Here is a 15,055-nt window from a genome sequence, read left to right as displayed (position 1 = left end):
AATGCTTGCTGAAAGACTGTCTTTTTCCCATTTTATGTTCTTGCCTCCTTTGTCAAAGACGAATTGACTATAGGTGTCAGGGTTTATTTCTGGGTTCTCTATTCTGTTCCATTGGTCTGTATGTCTGTTTTGGTACCAGTACCACGCTGTCTTGATGACTGTGGCTTTGTAATATTGCCTGAAGTCTGGGAGAGTTATGCCTCCTGCTTGGTTGTTTCTCAGGATTGCTTTGGCAATTCTGGGTCTTTTGTGGTTCCATAGAAATTTTTGGATGGTTTGTTCTAGTTCTGTGAAAAGTGTCCTGGGTAATTTGATAGGGATTGCATTGACTCTGTAGATTGCTTTGGGTAGTGTGGCCATTTTTACCATATTAATTTTTCCAACCCAGGAGCATGGAATATGCTTCCATTTCTTTACATCTTAGTTAATTTCCTTGATTAATGTTTTATAGTTTTCGGCATATAGGTCCTTTACCTCCTTGGTCAGGTGTATTCCTGGGTATTTGATTTTGGGGGGGGGTGCCCTTTTAATAGGTATTGTATTTTTGCATTCCTTTTCTAATACTTCATTGTTAGTCTACAGAAATGCGACTGATTTCTGAATGTTAATCTTATATCCTGCTGCTTTGCTGAATTTGTTGATCAAGTAGTTTTTGGGTTGAGTCCTTAGGGTTTTCTATGTATCATATCATGTCGTCTGCATACAGTGACAGTTTTACCTCTTCTCTTCCTATTTGGATGCCTTTTATTCCTTTTGTTTGTCTGATTGCTGTGGCAAGGACTTCCAGTACTGTGTTGAATAACAGTGATGAGAGTGGGCATCCCTGTCTTGTTCCAGATTTGAGTGGGAAGGCTTTCAGCTTTTCTCCACTGAGTGTTAACATTTGCTGTGGGTTTGTCATAAATGGCTTTGATCATGTTAAGGTATGTTCCCTCTATACCCACTTTGGTGAGAGTTTTTGTCATGAATGGATGTTGGACTTTGTCAAATGCTTTTTCTGCATCTATTGAGATGATCATGTGGTTTTTGACTTTTCTTTTGTTAATGTGGTGTATGACATTGATTGATTTGCGTATGTTGAACCATCCTTGTGCACCTGGAATGAATCCCACCTGATCATGGTGTATGATCTTTTTGATTGGTTGTTGGATTTGGATGGCTAAAATTTTGCTGAGAATTTTTACATCTATATTCATCAAAGATATTGGCCTATAGTTTTCTTTTTGGTGGTGTCTTTTTCTGGTTTTGGTATTAGGGTGATGGTAGTGTCATAGAATGTCTTTGGGAGTGTTCCTTCTTCTTCAACTTTTGGAAAAGTTTAAGGAGGATGGGTATAAGTTCCTCTTTGAATGTTTAGTAGAATTCACCTGTGGAAGCCGTCTTGTCCTGGACTTTTATTTGTAGGGAGTGTTTTTTTGACATATTCAATTTCATTTCCAGTGATCAGTCTATTCAGTTGATCTATTTCTTCTTGATTCAGTTTTGGCAGGCTGTAGGTCTCTAGAAAGTTGTCCGTTTCTTCTAGGTTGTCAAATTTGTTGGCATACAATTGTTCATAGTATTCTCTCATGGTTTTTTTTTAATTTCACTTCTCCTTTTTCATTTCTTATTTTGTTTATTTAGGTTCTTTCTCTCCTCTTCTTGGTGAGTCTAGCCAGAGGTTTGTCAATTTTGTTTACCTTTTCAAAGAACCAGCTCTTGGTTTTATTGATTTCTTCTATTTTTTAATCTCTATTTTGATTGATTTCATCTTTGATCTTTATGATTTCCTTCATCTTGATGACTTTAGGTTTTGTTTGTTCTTCTTTTTCTAATTCATTTAGATGTTGGGTTTAGTTGTCGATTTGAGATTTTCTTCTTTTTGAGGAAGGCCTGTATTGCTGTGAATTTCCTTCTGAGCATTGCTTTTGTGGCATCCCATTGATTTTGAGTGGTTGTGTCTTCATTATCATTTGTCTCAAGGTATTTTTTAATTTCCTTCTTGATTCCCTCATTGACCCATTGGGCTTTTAGTAGCATGTTGTTTAGTCTCCATTTAGTAAGTTTTTTCTCATTTCTTTTCCTGTGGTTGATTTCTAGTGTCATGCCATTGTGTTCAGAGAAGATACTTAATTAATTTCTATATTCTTAAATTTGTTGAGGTTAGCTTTGTGCCCCAGTATGTAATCAATTCTTGAGAATGTTTCATGTGCACTTGGGAAGAATGTTTATTTTTATTTTTTTGTCTGTAATGTCCTGAAAAATATCGATTAAGTCCAACTTTTCTATTGTGTCCTTTAGGATCTCTGTTGCCGTACTGATTTTCTGTCTAGAGGATCTGTCCATTGATGTGAGTGAGGTGTTAAAATCTCCTGCTATGATTGTATTCCCATCAATTTCTCCTTTTATGTCTGTTAGTATTTGTTGGAGGTATCTGGGTGCTCCTATATTAGGGGCATATATATTGACGATTGTAATATCCTCTTCTTGAATGGATCCTTTTACCATTAAATCGTGTCCTTCTTTGTCTTTCTTAATGGCCTTTGTTTTAAAGTCTATTTTGTCTAATATGAGTATTTCACTCTTGCTTTCCTGTCTTGTCCATTGGGATGAAATATCTTTTCCCATTCCCTCACTTTCAATCTGTATGTGTCCTTTGCTCTAAGGTAAGTTTCTTGTGGGCAGCAGATTGAAGGTTTTTGCTTTTTTATGCAATCTGCCACTCTGTGTCTTTTGATTGGAGCCTTTAGTCTAATGACATATAAGGTGATTATTGATAGATAGGTATTTATTGCCATTTTAAATCTTGTTTTCCAGTTGATTCTATGTTTCTCTTCATTTCTTTTTTGGGTTGGTTGGTTTCCATTTATTTTATGCTTGAGTACTCTTCAGTTTTTGTGAATGTAATGTTCAGTTTTGCTTTGTGGTTGCCCTGTTTTTTAAGCACGTTAAGCCCTTCCTATATCTCCTTGCTTTTGCTTGATAGCCATATAGGCTCAAACACATCATTAAAATGGTGTTGTTTTTTTTAACTTTAAAATTCCATTTCTAGATCATTCTCCCCTCATTGCCGTAATAAAGGACCCATCCTCTTTTATACCCACTCTGTTTAAGACAATCCCAAAGTTCTTATGCTTGTTTCGCCTGTCAAAATTGACTTGTTCTATATACTATCCTTCAAAGCTGGGCTAAGTGAAGAGAATTAACCAAAAAGCTAACTTATGAGAAGATATTAATGGAAAATAATTAAAATGTAACAACTTTTTCTACATCTCAGTCACTTATTCAACAAATATTTATCATACTTCTCCCTATTCTTGGCCCTACAGAAGGGATTATGAACAAAACAAATCAAAAATAAGCTCTCATTATGGGAATATTTGATATTTTACAGTCACATTAGGCAAGAAAATGTGATTAATGTGTAGATCATGTGATAGTGGCAGACCCAAGGAGCAGTGGATTCTTTTGCTGGCAAAAACCATCATTTTCGGTGAATCTTAATTCTAAGTATGTGATAGTATGTAGTCCTCATAATATCACTGCATTAATATTTATGTTCATCTAAGTAGAATGATTTCCAAAAGGGGAAATAGGTCTTCATGGTTTAGGGAGGAAAAAATAGTTATTGAGTACTCAATGCTGTAGTGTTAGATCATTAAGACATTTAGAAATACTCCTACTCTGAAGGAAATAAGATACAACCAGGCTTAGAGAATGAGTCCTCATTTGTGCCTCTTCTGTATCCTCCATTGTTATTGCATCTGTAAGACAACATTGTGCTTGTTTTTGTGTCTTCTTTCCATATTGAAGAATATGCCCTTGAAAGCTTTTATTCATCCTCATATCCTTAGCACTTGGCATAGGGTTCATTTAGGTGCCTTCTTTGCAATCCATGAAATGCCCAGTGGTGTGGTACCAGGTATGCAAATGAACTACTTTGAGGAAAGACGCTAATGCTTACTGAGTGTCAGACACCACATTTAGCACTTTCTATAATTATGTAATTTAGTAATTGCAGGGACCTATGAGGCCCATATCATTTTTTAACTTCTAGTGAAACTGAGATTTACAGGGATTAAGATTTGTTCAGGAGTTCCTGTCATGGCGCAGTGGAGATGAATCTGATTAGGAACCATGAGGTTGTGGGTTTGATCCCTGACCTCACTCAGTGAGTTAAGGATCCGGCATTGCCTTGAGCTATGGTGTAGGTTGCAGACGCAGCTCAGATCTGGCATTGCTGTGGCTCTGGCGTAGGCTGGCAGCAACAGCTCTGAGTAGACTCCTAGCCTGGGAACCTCCGGATGCCAGGAGTGTGGCCTTAAAAAAAAAAGAAAAAAGAAAAAAAAAAGATTTGTTCAAGGTCAAAGAGATATTAGGACCAGATGAAACGGTGGAACCATGGTTCAAACTCTTGTTGGTTCTAACTCAGAGTCTGTGCTTTTAAACACAATACCCTTCACACTTCTAAGAGGAAGCCTTTCTGTGAAGTGATATTTAGTCATCATTTGTGCCAGGCATCTTCCATTCTCATGCCTGGCAAAGCTGTTTGGCTTCATCTTCTCATGAAGTAACAATATATTTCCCCAGAAACTTTACCTGCAAGTAGCAAATTCAGGATATGGCTTAATTCTAATGTTCTACCTTGATTTCCATTTATGAGGCACAATTTTCCATTTTGATATGGCTGAATGACTCTATATATTTTGTAGTCAGATGGAACAGAAGCTTGAGAGTGCCTTCCACATTCAGTCTTTGGCTGTTAGGCTAGTATCTGTGAGCCACTTAGATGTATTTATCCAGTGCTTACTGTATGTCCTGCATTCTCCTAGGGCTATGCTGGCTGTTTTGGATAATTACAGTCCTTAATATCCTTTTTGCCTGACCTTGCATAATGTTGAAACAGTGGTGTCAATACCGCAGAATGAACACCTGAATCCTCTGAATCATCAGTAGATTATTTTATGAGGGTCTTGTCTTCTTTTTTTTAATCCTTTCTTTACTTTTTTGTTGTCGTTATTTATTTATGTTGAAGTATAGTTGAATTATAATGTTATATTAGTTTCAGATGTACAACATAGTGGTTCAGTCATGTATACACATATACATGACTGTGTGTGTGTATGTATGTATGTATATATATATATATATATATAATCCTTTTTCAGATTCTTTGCCCTTATAGATTATTACAAAATATTGAGTATAGTCTTCTGTGCTATGCAGTATGACCTTGTTGGTTATCTGTTTTATATATAATAGTGTGTATATGTTAATCTCAACGTCCTAATTTATCCCCTCACCCTTTCCCCTTTGGTAATTGTAAGTTTTGTTTTCTATGTCTATGAGTCTGTTTCTGTTTTGTAAATAAGTTCCTTTGTATCATTTTTTTAGATTCCACATATAAATGATGTTATGATATTTGTCTTTCTCTATCTGGTTTACTTTGTATGAAAATCTGTATGTCCATCCATGTTGCCACAGATGGAATTAATTCATTCCTTTTTACGGCCAAGTAATATTCCATTGTAAATATATGTGTGTGTGTGTGTGTGTGTGTGTGTGTGCGCCACATCTTTTTTATCTGTTCATCTGTTGGTGGACATTTAGGTTGCTTCTGTGTCTCAGCTGTTGTAAATAGTGCTGCAGTGAACGTTGGGGTATGTGTATCTTTTCAAATTACGGTTTTCTCTGTACATAAGCCCATGAGTGTAATTGCAACGTCATATGGTAATTCTAGGTTTGTTTGTTTGTTTTTAAGAATGCCCATACTGGTTTCCATAGTGGCTATACCAATTTGCATTCCCATTAACAGTGAAGGAGTGTTCCTTTTTCTCCACACCCTCTCCAGTATTTATTGTTTTAGACTTTTTAATGATGGCTGTTCTGACCAGCATGAGATAGTTTTGATTTACACTCTCTAATGATCAGTGATGTTGAGCATATTTTCATGTGCCTGTCGGCCACTTGTATGTCTTTGGAAAAATGTCTTTTTTGGTCTTCTGCACATTTTTTTGATTGGGTTATTTGGTTTTTTGATTATGAACTAACTTTACACCTAAAGTTACTAGAGAAATAAGTACCAACCCTGCCCCCCAGTGTTACAAGGAAAAAAATCATAAGGATCAGAGCAGAAATGAATGGAATAGAGAAGAAAACAATAGAAAAATGAATGAAACTAAAAGCTAGTTTTTGAAAAAATCAACAAAATTGATAAACCTTTAGCCAGGCGGATTAAGAAATAAAGGGCGAGTGATCAAACCAATTAAATTTGAAATGAAAAAGGAGAAATTACAGCCAACACCACAGAATTACCAAGGAACATAAGAGACTACTAAAGCAACTAAATGCCAATAAAATGGACTATCTGGAAGAAATGGACAAATTCTTAGAAGGTAAAATCTCCTAAACCAGAAGCAGGAAGAAATAGAATATATGAACAGATCCAAATACAATTACTGGAATTGTTTCTGTGATTAAAAAGACTCAACAAACAAAATTCTAGGACCAGATGTCTTCACAAGTGAATTCTACCTTGTTGGTTTTAATATCTTCTTTTTGTCTGTAATTTTTGTCAATTTAATTAATGTGTGTCTCAGTGTGTTCCTCCTGGCATTTATCCTGTATGAACTGCACTTCCTGGATTTGGATGAGTGTTTCCTTAACATGTTAGAGAAGTTTTGAGCTATTATCTCTTCAAATATTTTCTCAGTTTCCCCTGTATTGGGAACGTTGGTATTTTTGACATTGTCCCAGAGGTCTCTTAAACTGTCCTCATTTCTTTGCTTTATTTTTTATTCTCTTCTACAATAGTGAATTCCACCACTCTGTCTTTCAGCTCATTGATCCATTCTTCATCATCATTTATTCCACTCTTGATTCCTTTTAGTGTATTTTCATTTCAGTTATTATATTCTTCAACTCTGGTTGTTCTTTATATTTTCTAACTATCTGTTTAAAACTTCTTATAACTTCACTCAGTGCATCCATTCTTTTCCCGCATTCATACATCATCTTTATGACCGTTACTCTGAACTCTTTCTTGGGTAGATTGCCTATCTCCACTTCACTTAGTTATTTTTCTGGGATTTTATCTTTTCTTTTTTCTGGAGCATACTCCTTTGCCATCTTATTTTGTTTATATTTCTATTTGTATTTTTATATATATGGTAGGCTAGTTATGTTTCTCAACCTTTGAGAGGTGGCCCTCTGTAGGGGATGTCGTATGTGTCCCATTAGTATACTACATCTCATCAGTCAGGGTCCAGAGATCAGCTGGATCCAGTTTAGGTTCTGACTTGTGTTTGTGGACTCAGTTCCACAGGCTGCAGCATTGTAGTTTTGTTTTGTTTGTTTGTTTGTTTTTCTGGTGTTTGTCTCTTGGTGGTCAAGGCTAATCTAGAGGCTTCCTGCCAGAAGGAAACAGTCAAGGGTCTTATTTTTTCAATGTATTATAATTATGTCCTAAATTTCTTTGGACGTCCCACATTACCAAGCACAAGGCTTGAGCACCTAGTAATGATTCTAGGGAGAACAATGTGAAATATGTAATCAGGAGAGCCAACTTCTGGTCTGACTTTACTACTATTAAGCAGCAAGGTTTGGGGGTTTCTTAACTGAGATTTGACTGGCCTCACTTTTCACAATTCAAAAATTAGAAGGTTAGTCTAGATTGCTAGGTCTTTTTAAATTTAAATTTGGAATTCAGATATCTCTATAAATATTTTTTATAGTTATCTGATAGATTTATTCATTGTGGCATAAACAGAAATAGAAAAGTTATAAATTGACCCATATTTGCAAAGATGAGATTAAGTTTAATTTTTAATATGCGACATTCAAGAAGCAATAGGATATACCTTCATCTCGATATCCTTTAAGAATGGAAATACAGACTTGGATATGAAGTTGGTGGTTGAGGTGATGTCATCCTTATTGACCTCTTTTGATAATGAAGATTAGAATCATGGCCTTGAAGTAAAAGTTACTTATTTATAACAATCACATAATTACAGATTTTTAAATCTGCAAGAAACATGCAAATGATACAGCCTGTCGTATTTGTTTATACATAAGTTTGGAGAAATGGAATTTGCCTAGATTTACACAACAGTTGCAGATCCACTCTGCAGACCATTGGTCCCCTATCTCAAAGTTCCTTGTTCATCCATCATTGTGCTTGTTATGTTTTCTGTTAGACTGCTTTTTAATATTTGTAATATTCTTTTGTGAGCAGTAAATTTGCTAATCATTATACATTCAAATACAAACCCAAAATTATTTGTAAAATTTAGCTCAGCTTTCTGTGAAGGAAAAGCAGTTAAATAGCATACTGTATCCAAATTTTGACCTCTATAATTAAATGGTATTTTATGGAAACCACTGAATCGTGCAATTACAAGGTTATGGTTTTGTGACGTCTGTTAAAAGTTAAGTCACAATGTACAGTCCTAAATGTGTTTTCAGTATCCTTATGAGGTAATTTCCCTGCATCCTTACCCAGATCCTATATTAGGTCCAAGGTGTATGAACACTGGGCTGATCACATTGTGATTCTCTATACAACTGTAATAATCTAAATATGTTTGTGGTGGGTCTCCATTGTATTTTGACAAAGTATTGGATTCCTATGACAAAGGTCAAATGGAGATCTGGCATCCATTTCACTACTTGCAGGACATATTCTTGAGAATATGTAATACATATCACTCCTTGCCAGAAAACTGAAAGGAAATGATTGCATTTGAGTACAGTGTATCTAAAACAATTGTTTAGTGTGCATGAAATTTGAAACTGCTAGCTTTCCAAATATGATTTTTAAAAAGTAGACTTGGTTTATTTTTTCAGACATTCTCTCTACTGTGTTATGCTTCATGGGATATTCTTAAAAGCTGAGATTTAAGGCCAAAGAAACTGAAAATCCTAATGACACTATCAGTTGCAAGATATTGAATTCTCTAGTAAAGTACTCCAATTTAGTGTGTTCATTGATTTCTTCTGAATGTTTTATTTTCATGAGTATTTAATCTTATGTTTTTTTGTACCATACTAGTGTCTATTTTTCCTCCCATCATCATCTCACAGTGCCCTAGAAGCATCTGTATCAGGTCTTAGAGTCTGCAGTAGTGTCTCTGTTTTACACATGTACAAATGAGTTAGCATTTTATGTAGGTGAAAAACACATCTAACTCCTTCACCTGGTATCTAGCACAGGACATGGCATGTAGCAGGCAATCATTAATTGGGTTTTTTGTTTGTTTGTTTTAGTGAATATATGAATGGCAAGCAGCACTTAAAGAGCTAACAAATTAGTGAAACTAATTAAACAATTAGGTAAATTAATACATTCTTTCATTTATGCATATTTCAAGGGAGTACCCAACGCCTCTTGAAAGAAGATTTGATGTTTATTCACTACCTTTCCTGATGCCAATCTAGAAAATAGTCTTATTATAGTAGAAAAGGGTTAATGATGTTAATCTTTCTTTATAAAACTGCTTCAGCCGAAGGGAAGGGTGGAGGAAAGACTTTGTTCTTTACCAAGGACTTAGCTCAAGGTGTGGTCAAGGCAACAACTCTTGAAGCTGGGTCCCTGCTGACTTTCCTGCAAGATCCTCTGCCCCATAAACCACTGTTCTGTTTAGTCACACCTGGGCAGACGGGAACAAGAAATTAATTCTACCTGTGATTCCTTCCTCACTATGTGGCTTTTGAGAAGCTACCATTTAACTCCTGCTTTATAAAATCAGAATATCAGTGCTAGCCTATTTGGTCACGATATTATGAAAAAGTAATTGAAAGCTTTAAAAAAATCCATGGTTGAAGCCACATTTTTATACAGAGTTGCCATGATAATATTTGTTTCCCACTTTAGTGGTTGTTTCAAGGCCAGATATGTAGTAATATATATGGTTAGTATACATGGTTTGTTTTAGTGTTCTAAAAAAGAATGCATGGTTTCAAAAAAAGGAAACAGCCTTTTCCCCCATTGAAACTGAAAAAGCAAAAAAAAATATGCAAGCTTTTTTGAAAGTACAGACAAAATTGGCATTTCACTTATGGGAAAATTTTGCAAAATTGTACTGACTAAAAGTGATTTTTGTTTTGGCTTTCCTGTGAAGCCATCCAGAAAGGCCAAAAATTATTGGCATTGCTTTTGTATAAAACCTTTCACATAGACTCCACTTTTAATTCAGCCAAGTACATAATTCAGGTCATCAGTGACACACATATCCACACATTAGAGCTAGTTAGTGAACAGAAGGTTGTCATGAAATGCGGATATAATATTATTTTATGGACAGACTTACAGAGAAGGAAACTTTGCATTAGCATGCTTGGGAACTGGGTTTCCTGAACTTTTTCCTGCCCCCACCCTCCCTCAGTAGGAAAGCCAATTGTTTACTGATTACAACAACGACATCACTTGGCAAACATTTTGGCCTAAACTCAATGTATGACATCAGTCTCCTGTAGGGTTTTCCATGTAAAATGAATTCTCCAAAGAAAACATAGAAATTAAACCTTAATTTGAAATCCATTATTACACCTCTAAGGTTTCATTAACTATCTCAATCATGTATTTCTTAATTTTTATTTTATTTCCAAGTAGGTATTATCTAACATTTAAAATACAAGCAGTAAAATTTTAACAATATTTTTTCAGAGTTTCAGTCAGATAGTCCTTTATAACTATTTTACTCAGACCATTTTAATGAGGGTTATGATATCTTTCTTTGTTTCTCTGTACTGAGGGTCACTGATTTGGGAGTGGCTTACATCACTTTGAGGAAGGAAGCAAACATTATTCTTTGACTCTTTAGAAGAGATTAGTTCTTGCTTTTGTGAGGAGTGGCTACATGTTTGAGAGGAAGTACTCTCACTAACGTTAGGACTCTGTAATGGTATGTGTCCTGTCATTTGTCATCAGAGAATGAGACACGTGAATGACACTTTACTCTCTTGTGTAAGCACCTTGTCTGTATGTATTTACCTGAAATTAGAGTTTCCGCTACTTCCTGCATTTTTAGGTGGTCTTCATTTAGTTCTTTTATGCACATGGCCTTAAAGCAAGTGGAAGTCAATTATGCCTCATGAGGCCCACTACCTCCATGCCACAGTCTGGGGGTGGGCAGGAGGCAGAAGGCACCAGTGCGTCAGCAGTGCCAGGAAATGGGAATTGTGATGTACAGGTGAAACAGAATTCCTCCAGTCATTTTTTTTTCTATTTTTTGATAATGGCTTACTTTAATTATTCTTTAAGACAAAAAAAAAAATTGTGTCCCATATGGCTAACAAATATAATCTTTTAAAATCTCCCTCTTAAATCCTTGATACATAGAAAAATACTATTCTTGATATATTGATTCCATGATGTACAATTTACATTCATCTCACTGATTTTCTAGCCTATGGTCTTTATTCCCACTACTCTGTTGTTCCCATTTCTGTGTTGTTTCTCTTTGGTCTCTCTTGATTTAAATAACCTTCACTTGCCTCCAGCTTTACAGTGTTACTTCTGGATAGCCCTCCTCAGCCTTCCTTCAGAAGATAGTAGAGATATAATTGTAAACATTAGAATTCTACCACCACCAGCAGCCTTCCACATTCTTACCCTAACTTATTTATAATCTGTTGTAACAGAGTCTTGCTTTCTCTGTTAATGTGATTAATGTGCCCTCTTTCCCTGGGGCAGGGACAGCATGCTTTCTTCTATGGCAGGCAGCACACTGACCATGGTCAATAAATGTTCATAATAATGAAACATGAAAGGAGGTGTCTGTGTTCAACAAGTTAGTGCCAAATGAGTATGGAGGCCAAATGAGGCCATGGGTGCCAGACTACAGGGATCTGAAATAATATTTAATATGACATTGTTTCATTGAATAACAAATCTTATACTGTAATGTCTGAGTCAAATCTTTCCTTGGTGCCAGATGTCTTTTGCTGCTTTAATCTGCCCCTGCAGATATTTCAAGTTCATAGGGGGAAGGTAACAAGACCCCCTCTTTATATAGTGAGTAGAAAACAAACTCCTGATGAATGTGGGAAAATAAACTGGATATGAGGGCCATTGATTCCCTGGCACTCTGCTTGGTGTCCACCATAAAGTGCACTGGAAAGAAATGAAAGTATGAAAGTTTCATTTAGGCTAGCTATTATGTAACTTCGGTTACCTAGCTAAAATATGAACGGTAGGAGCTCCTGCTATGGTGCAACAGGATCGGCAGTGGCTTGGTTGGATCCTCGGCCTGGCGCAGTGGAGCTAGAGTTGCTGCAGCTTAGTTTGCGGCTGAGGCTTGGATCTGATCCCTGGCCTGGGAGCTCCATATGGTGCGGGACAGCTTAAAAAAAAAAAAAAAGAATTGTAAGTAGTCAAATAAAATAGTTGAGATTACTAGTATTTTAGAAAAAGGAGCTCACAAGTCATTATTTTTTTTCTGTATTTTCTGTGATTTTTAGATTCCCGCACCATTAGCTCTATAACTCAGAAGCATACATGGAATAACACAAGTGAAAAGAAGATTCAGTAAAAATTTGATATAGCTAAGATTGGTTATTTTCTCTTTGCGGTGTTAATAGCAAGGAATCATTGTCCTTTCAGTTTAATATGGATGTTCATACTTTCTAACATAATTAGGAACAGAGAGTCAAAAGTCGAGCAAAATAATCAGCCTTCTATATGCTTATGAAATGGTTACTGTATTTCCAGCCATAGGTTATCTATTTAGATATCTCATTCTCTCCACTGGATATTGGAATATACTAGTTACCTCACAGTCAACATATCTAAAACAAGAAACCCCCCACCAGCACCTTGAAATCTTGCAACAACAAAAAGCTGTGCCCCATTCCTACTTTTCCATACCTTGGTGAATAACCAGGAGTATAACTTCCTGTTTTCCTTGCTCTGCTCTCTAGTCTCTTTAGTCACTAATTCATATTGACTACATATCGTAAATATTTCTTGTTTACACCCCATCCTCTCTAACCCCATAGCCATTAAAACACATACCTGCCCCCAGTTTAAAGCTCCTCCTCTCTTCTTTAAGAAGGTATATACTTGATCAACTCATTCTTCTCATAATTTTTCATTTGCTCCTTATTGCCAATAGTATAAAATCCAGCCGCTCGTGGCTAGCCTTTTCTTTTCTTATCCTTCATTTATACCCTGTGCGGTAGCCATATGAAAAGCTTGAGTTCCCTCAGCATCCACACTCTATGCCTTTATGCTTCCCTCTTATTTCTGCCACTGCCTTGTATATGGTTTCCATTCTTATTTGTATAGAGACTGGATCCCTGTTACCTCCGCTCTGCAGCTTTCGCAGGACACTCCCTTGCAGAATTAGGTGCCCAGCATTTATGTTTTCACAGTCCTGTCACACCCAGTTGTTCTTGCATTGTATTGATGTTGTTTTTAAACATATCTTTTTCCTTACTCTGAACTGTGAGGTTTCTGAAACCAGAGTCTATGTCATAATCATCTTGTATCCGTGTATCCCTTGGTAAAATGCCCTGCCCATAGTGAGAGGTTAGTAAGAGTTTGCAGAATGGGTCATTGTCTTGCCCAAAGTAGCCTTACCTTACACATTCCTGTTCTAGCAAGCTTATGAATTCATCATTCTTCTCCATGTATTCTTTATGTTTTCTCTTTTCTTCCTCCAACTCTAATATGGTTTGCCTGTGAGATTTTTCCACCATTAAAAGCTGTCCCAAGATTCGTCTGTGAGATTCTTTATGTTTTTCCACAACTTTGTCCAGCTACAAAAGAACGTATAATTGTCTAAGTACAAATCATTTATAATACTGCCAGCTTTCCAAGTTTTGATAAATTAATTCAACAGTGGATTTCTGATTGTCTCGTTCAGTTTTTATCATTGCTCTTGTTAATTGATACTTTTTGGTGTGTTTCAACACAAATATAACTTTTTATTGTCATTTTTTTTAAATCAGAGGGAAATTGGTGTCTCTGTAAATATCAGAACAATTTCCATGACCTCCTTTCTGCCGCTTCCTTCTCCAAAGAAACCGTATCAGAGGAATGATTAAAAATGAAGAAATTCCTGTACAATGTTTTTTTTTTTTTTCACCTTTATTTTAGGGCTACACCTGTGGCACATGGAAATTCCCTGGCTTAGGGGTTGAATCAGTGCTGCAGCTGCAGGCCTATGCCACAGCAACGCCAGAACAAAGCTGCATCTGTGACCTACGCCTCAACTTGTGGCAACACCAGATCCTTAACCCAGTGGGTGAAGCCAGGGATCAAACCCAAACCCTCATGGATGCTACTCAGGTTCATTACCCTGAGCCACAGCAGGAACTCCCCTATATAATGTTTGATTCAGCCACTCCCCTAGCTGATCTCTCCTGCCCCAGCCCTCCCTAAAGTACTCTACCCATGTATGCCTCTTGGATCCCATGATCTGTTTTTCATTGTGTTATGTATGAAGGTGCTTGTGTAGTTTTAAAAAATTCTTGTTAATCCAGTCTGTGTTAGTATATAGTATAAATGTGACCAGATGTAAACATCAAGTCCTTTCTGTTTTCCGTGGTCTACCTATATCTCTGTTGTAAAACAGTTGCCCTGTGCTTGATTTAAGTTTGTTTCCTCTGCTAGATTAAGAACTCCCTGAAGGGCCTGCATTCTATTTTTCTTAAGTTCTTAGCATCTGATAGCAAGCCTTGCTTACAGCGTGTGCATGTATGCTTACAGATCAAAAACAAAATAAGCAAGAAAGGAATCAAGAAAGAAACAAGGGAGACAGGATGATCAGAACAAATGTAGCTTAGGCTCTTTGGCCAGTGATAAACTAAAATCCAGTTAAGAATGTGATTTTGAAAGCATATGACTGTCTAAATTAAGTATTAAACTGTAGCTGATAGTATTTGTTGATTTTATTTACCCTTTGCATTTTTCATAAAGGATTGAAAATTTGACTCTAAATTTGAAGTCTCTTTGAAATGTACATCCTTAAAAAGCACGTACTGACTAGGAATCCAAGGCAAAAAATGGCCAAATTATTTCAGAAAAAGAATAGAATAAAGGTATCCCAGCATATAGAACTCAACTAATTCT

The 15,055-nt window shown here is 36.3% G+C and overlaps 2 protein-coding genes across 4 annotated transcripts in view; one reads left to right on the top strand and one right to left on the bottom strand.

Annotated features, from left to right (window-relative positions):
• CMSS1 (cms1 ribosomal small subunit homolog) overlaps window positions 1–15,055 on the top strand; it is a 395,641-nt gene that overhangs the window by 100,040 nt on the left and 280,546 nt on the right. The window lies entirely within an intron of this gene.
• Window positions 1–15,055, bottom strand: part of FILIP1L (filamin A interacting protein 1 like) — a 113,648-nt gene that overhangs the window by 90,687 nt on the left and 7,906 nt on the right. For both annotated transcript variants that reach the window (XM_047793831.1, XM_047793813.1), the window contains exon 3: window positions 13,562–13,740. In XM_047793831.1, the coding sequence (XP_047649787.1) occupies window positions 13,562–13,740 (179 nt within the window). The remainder of the gene's footprint in view (window positions 1–13,561; window positions 13,741–15,055) is intronic.

This window comes from Phacochoerus africanus, chromosome 1, assembly GCF_016906955.1.
Source record: "Phacochoerus africanus isolate WHEZ1 chromosome 1, ROS_Pafr_v1, whole genome shotgun sequence".
In the NCBI taxonomy this organism is placed as follows: domain Eukaryota; kingdom Metazoa; phylum Chordata; class Mammalia; order Artiodactyla; family Suidae; genus Phacochoerus; species Phacochoerus africanus.
This window is presented reverse-complemented; position numbering and strand designations above follow the sequence as displayed.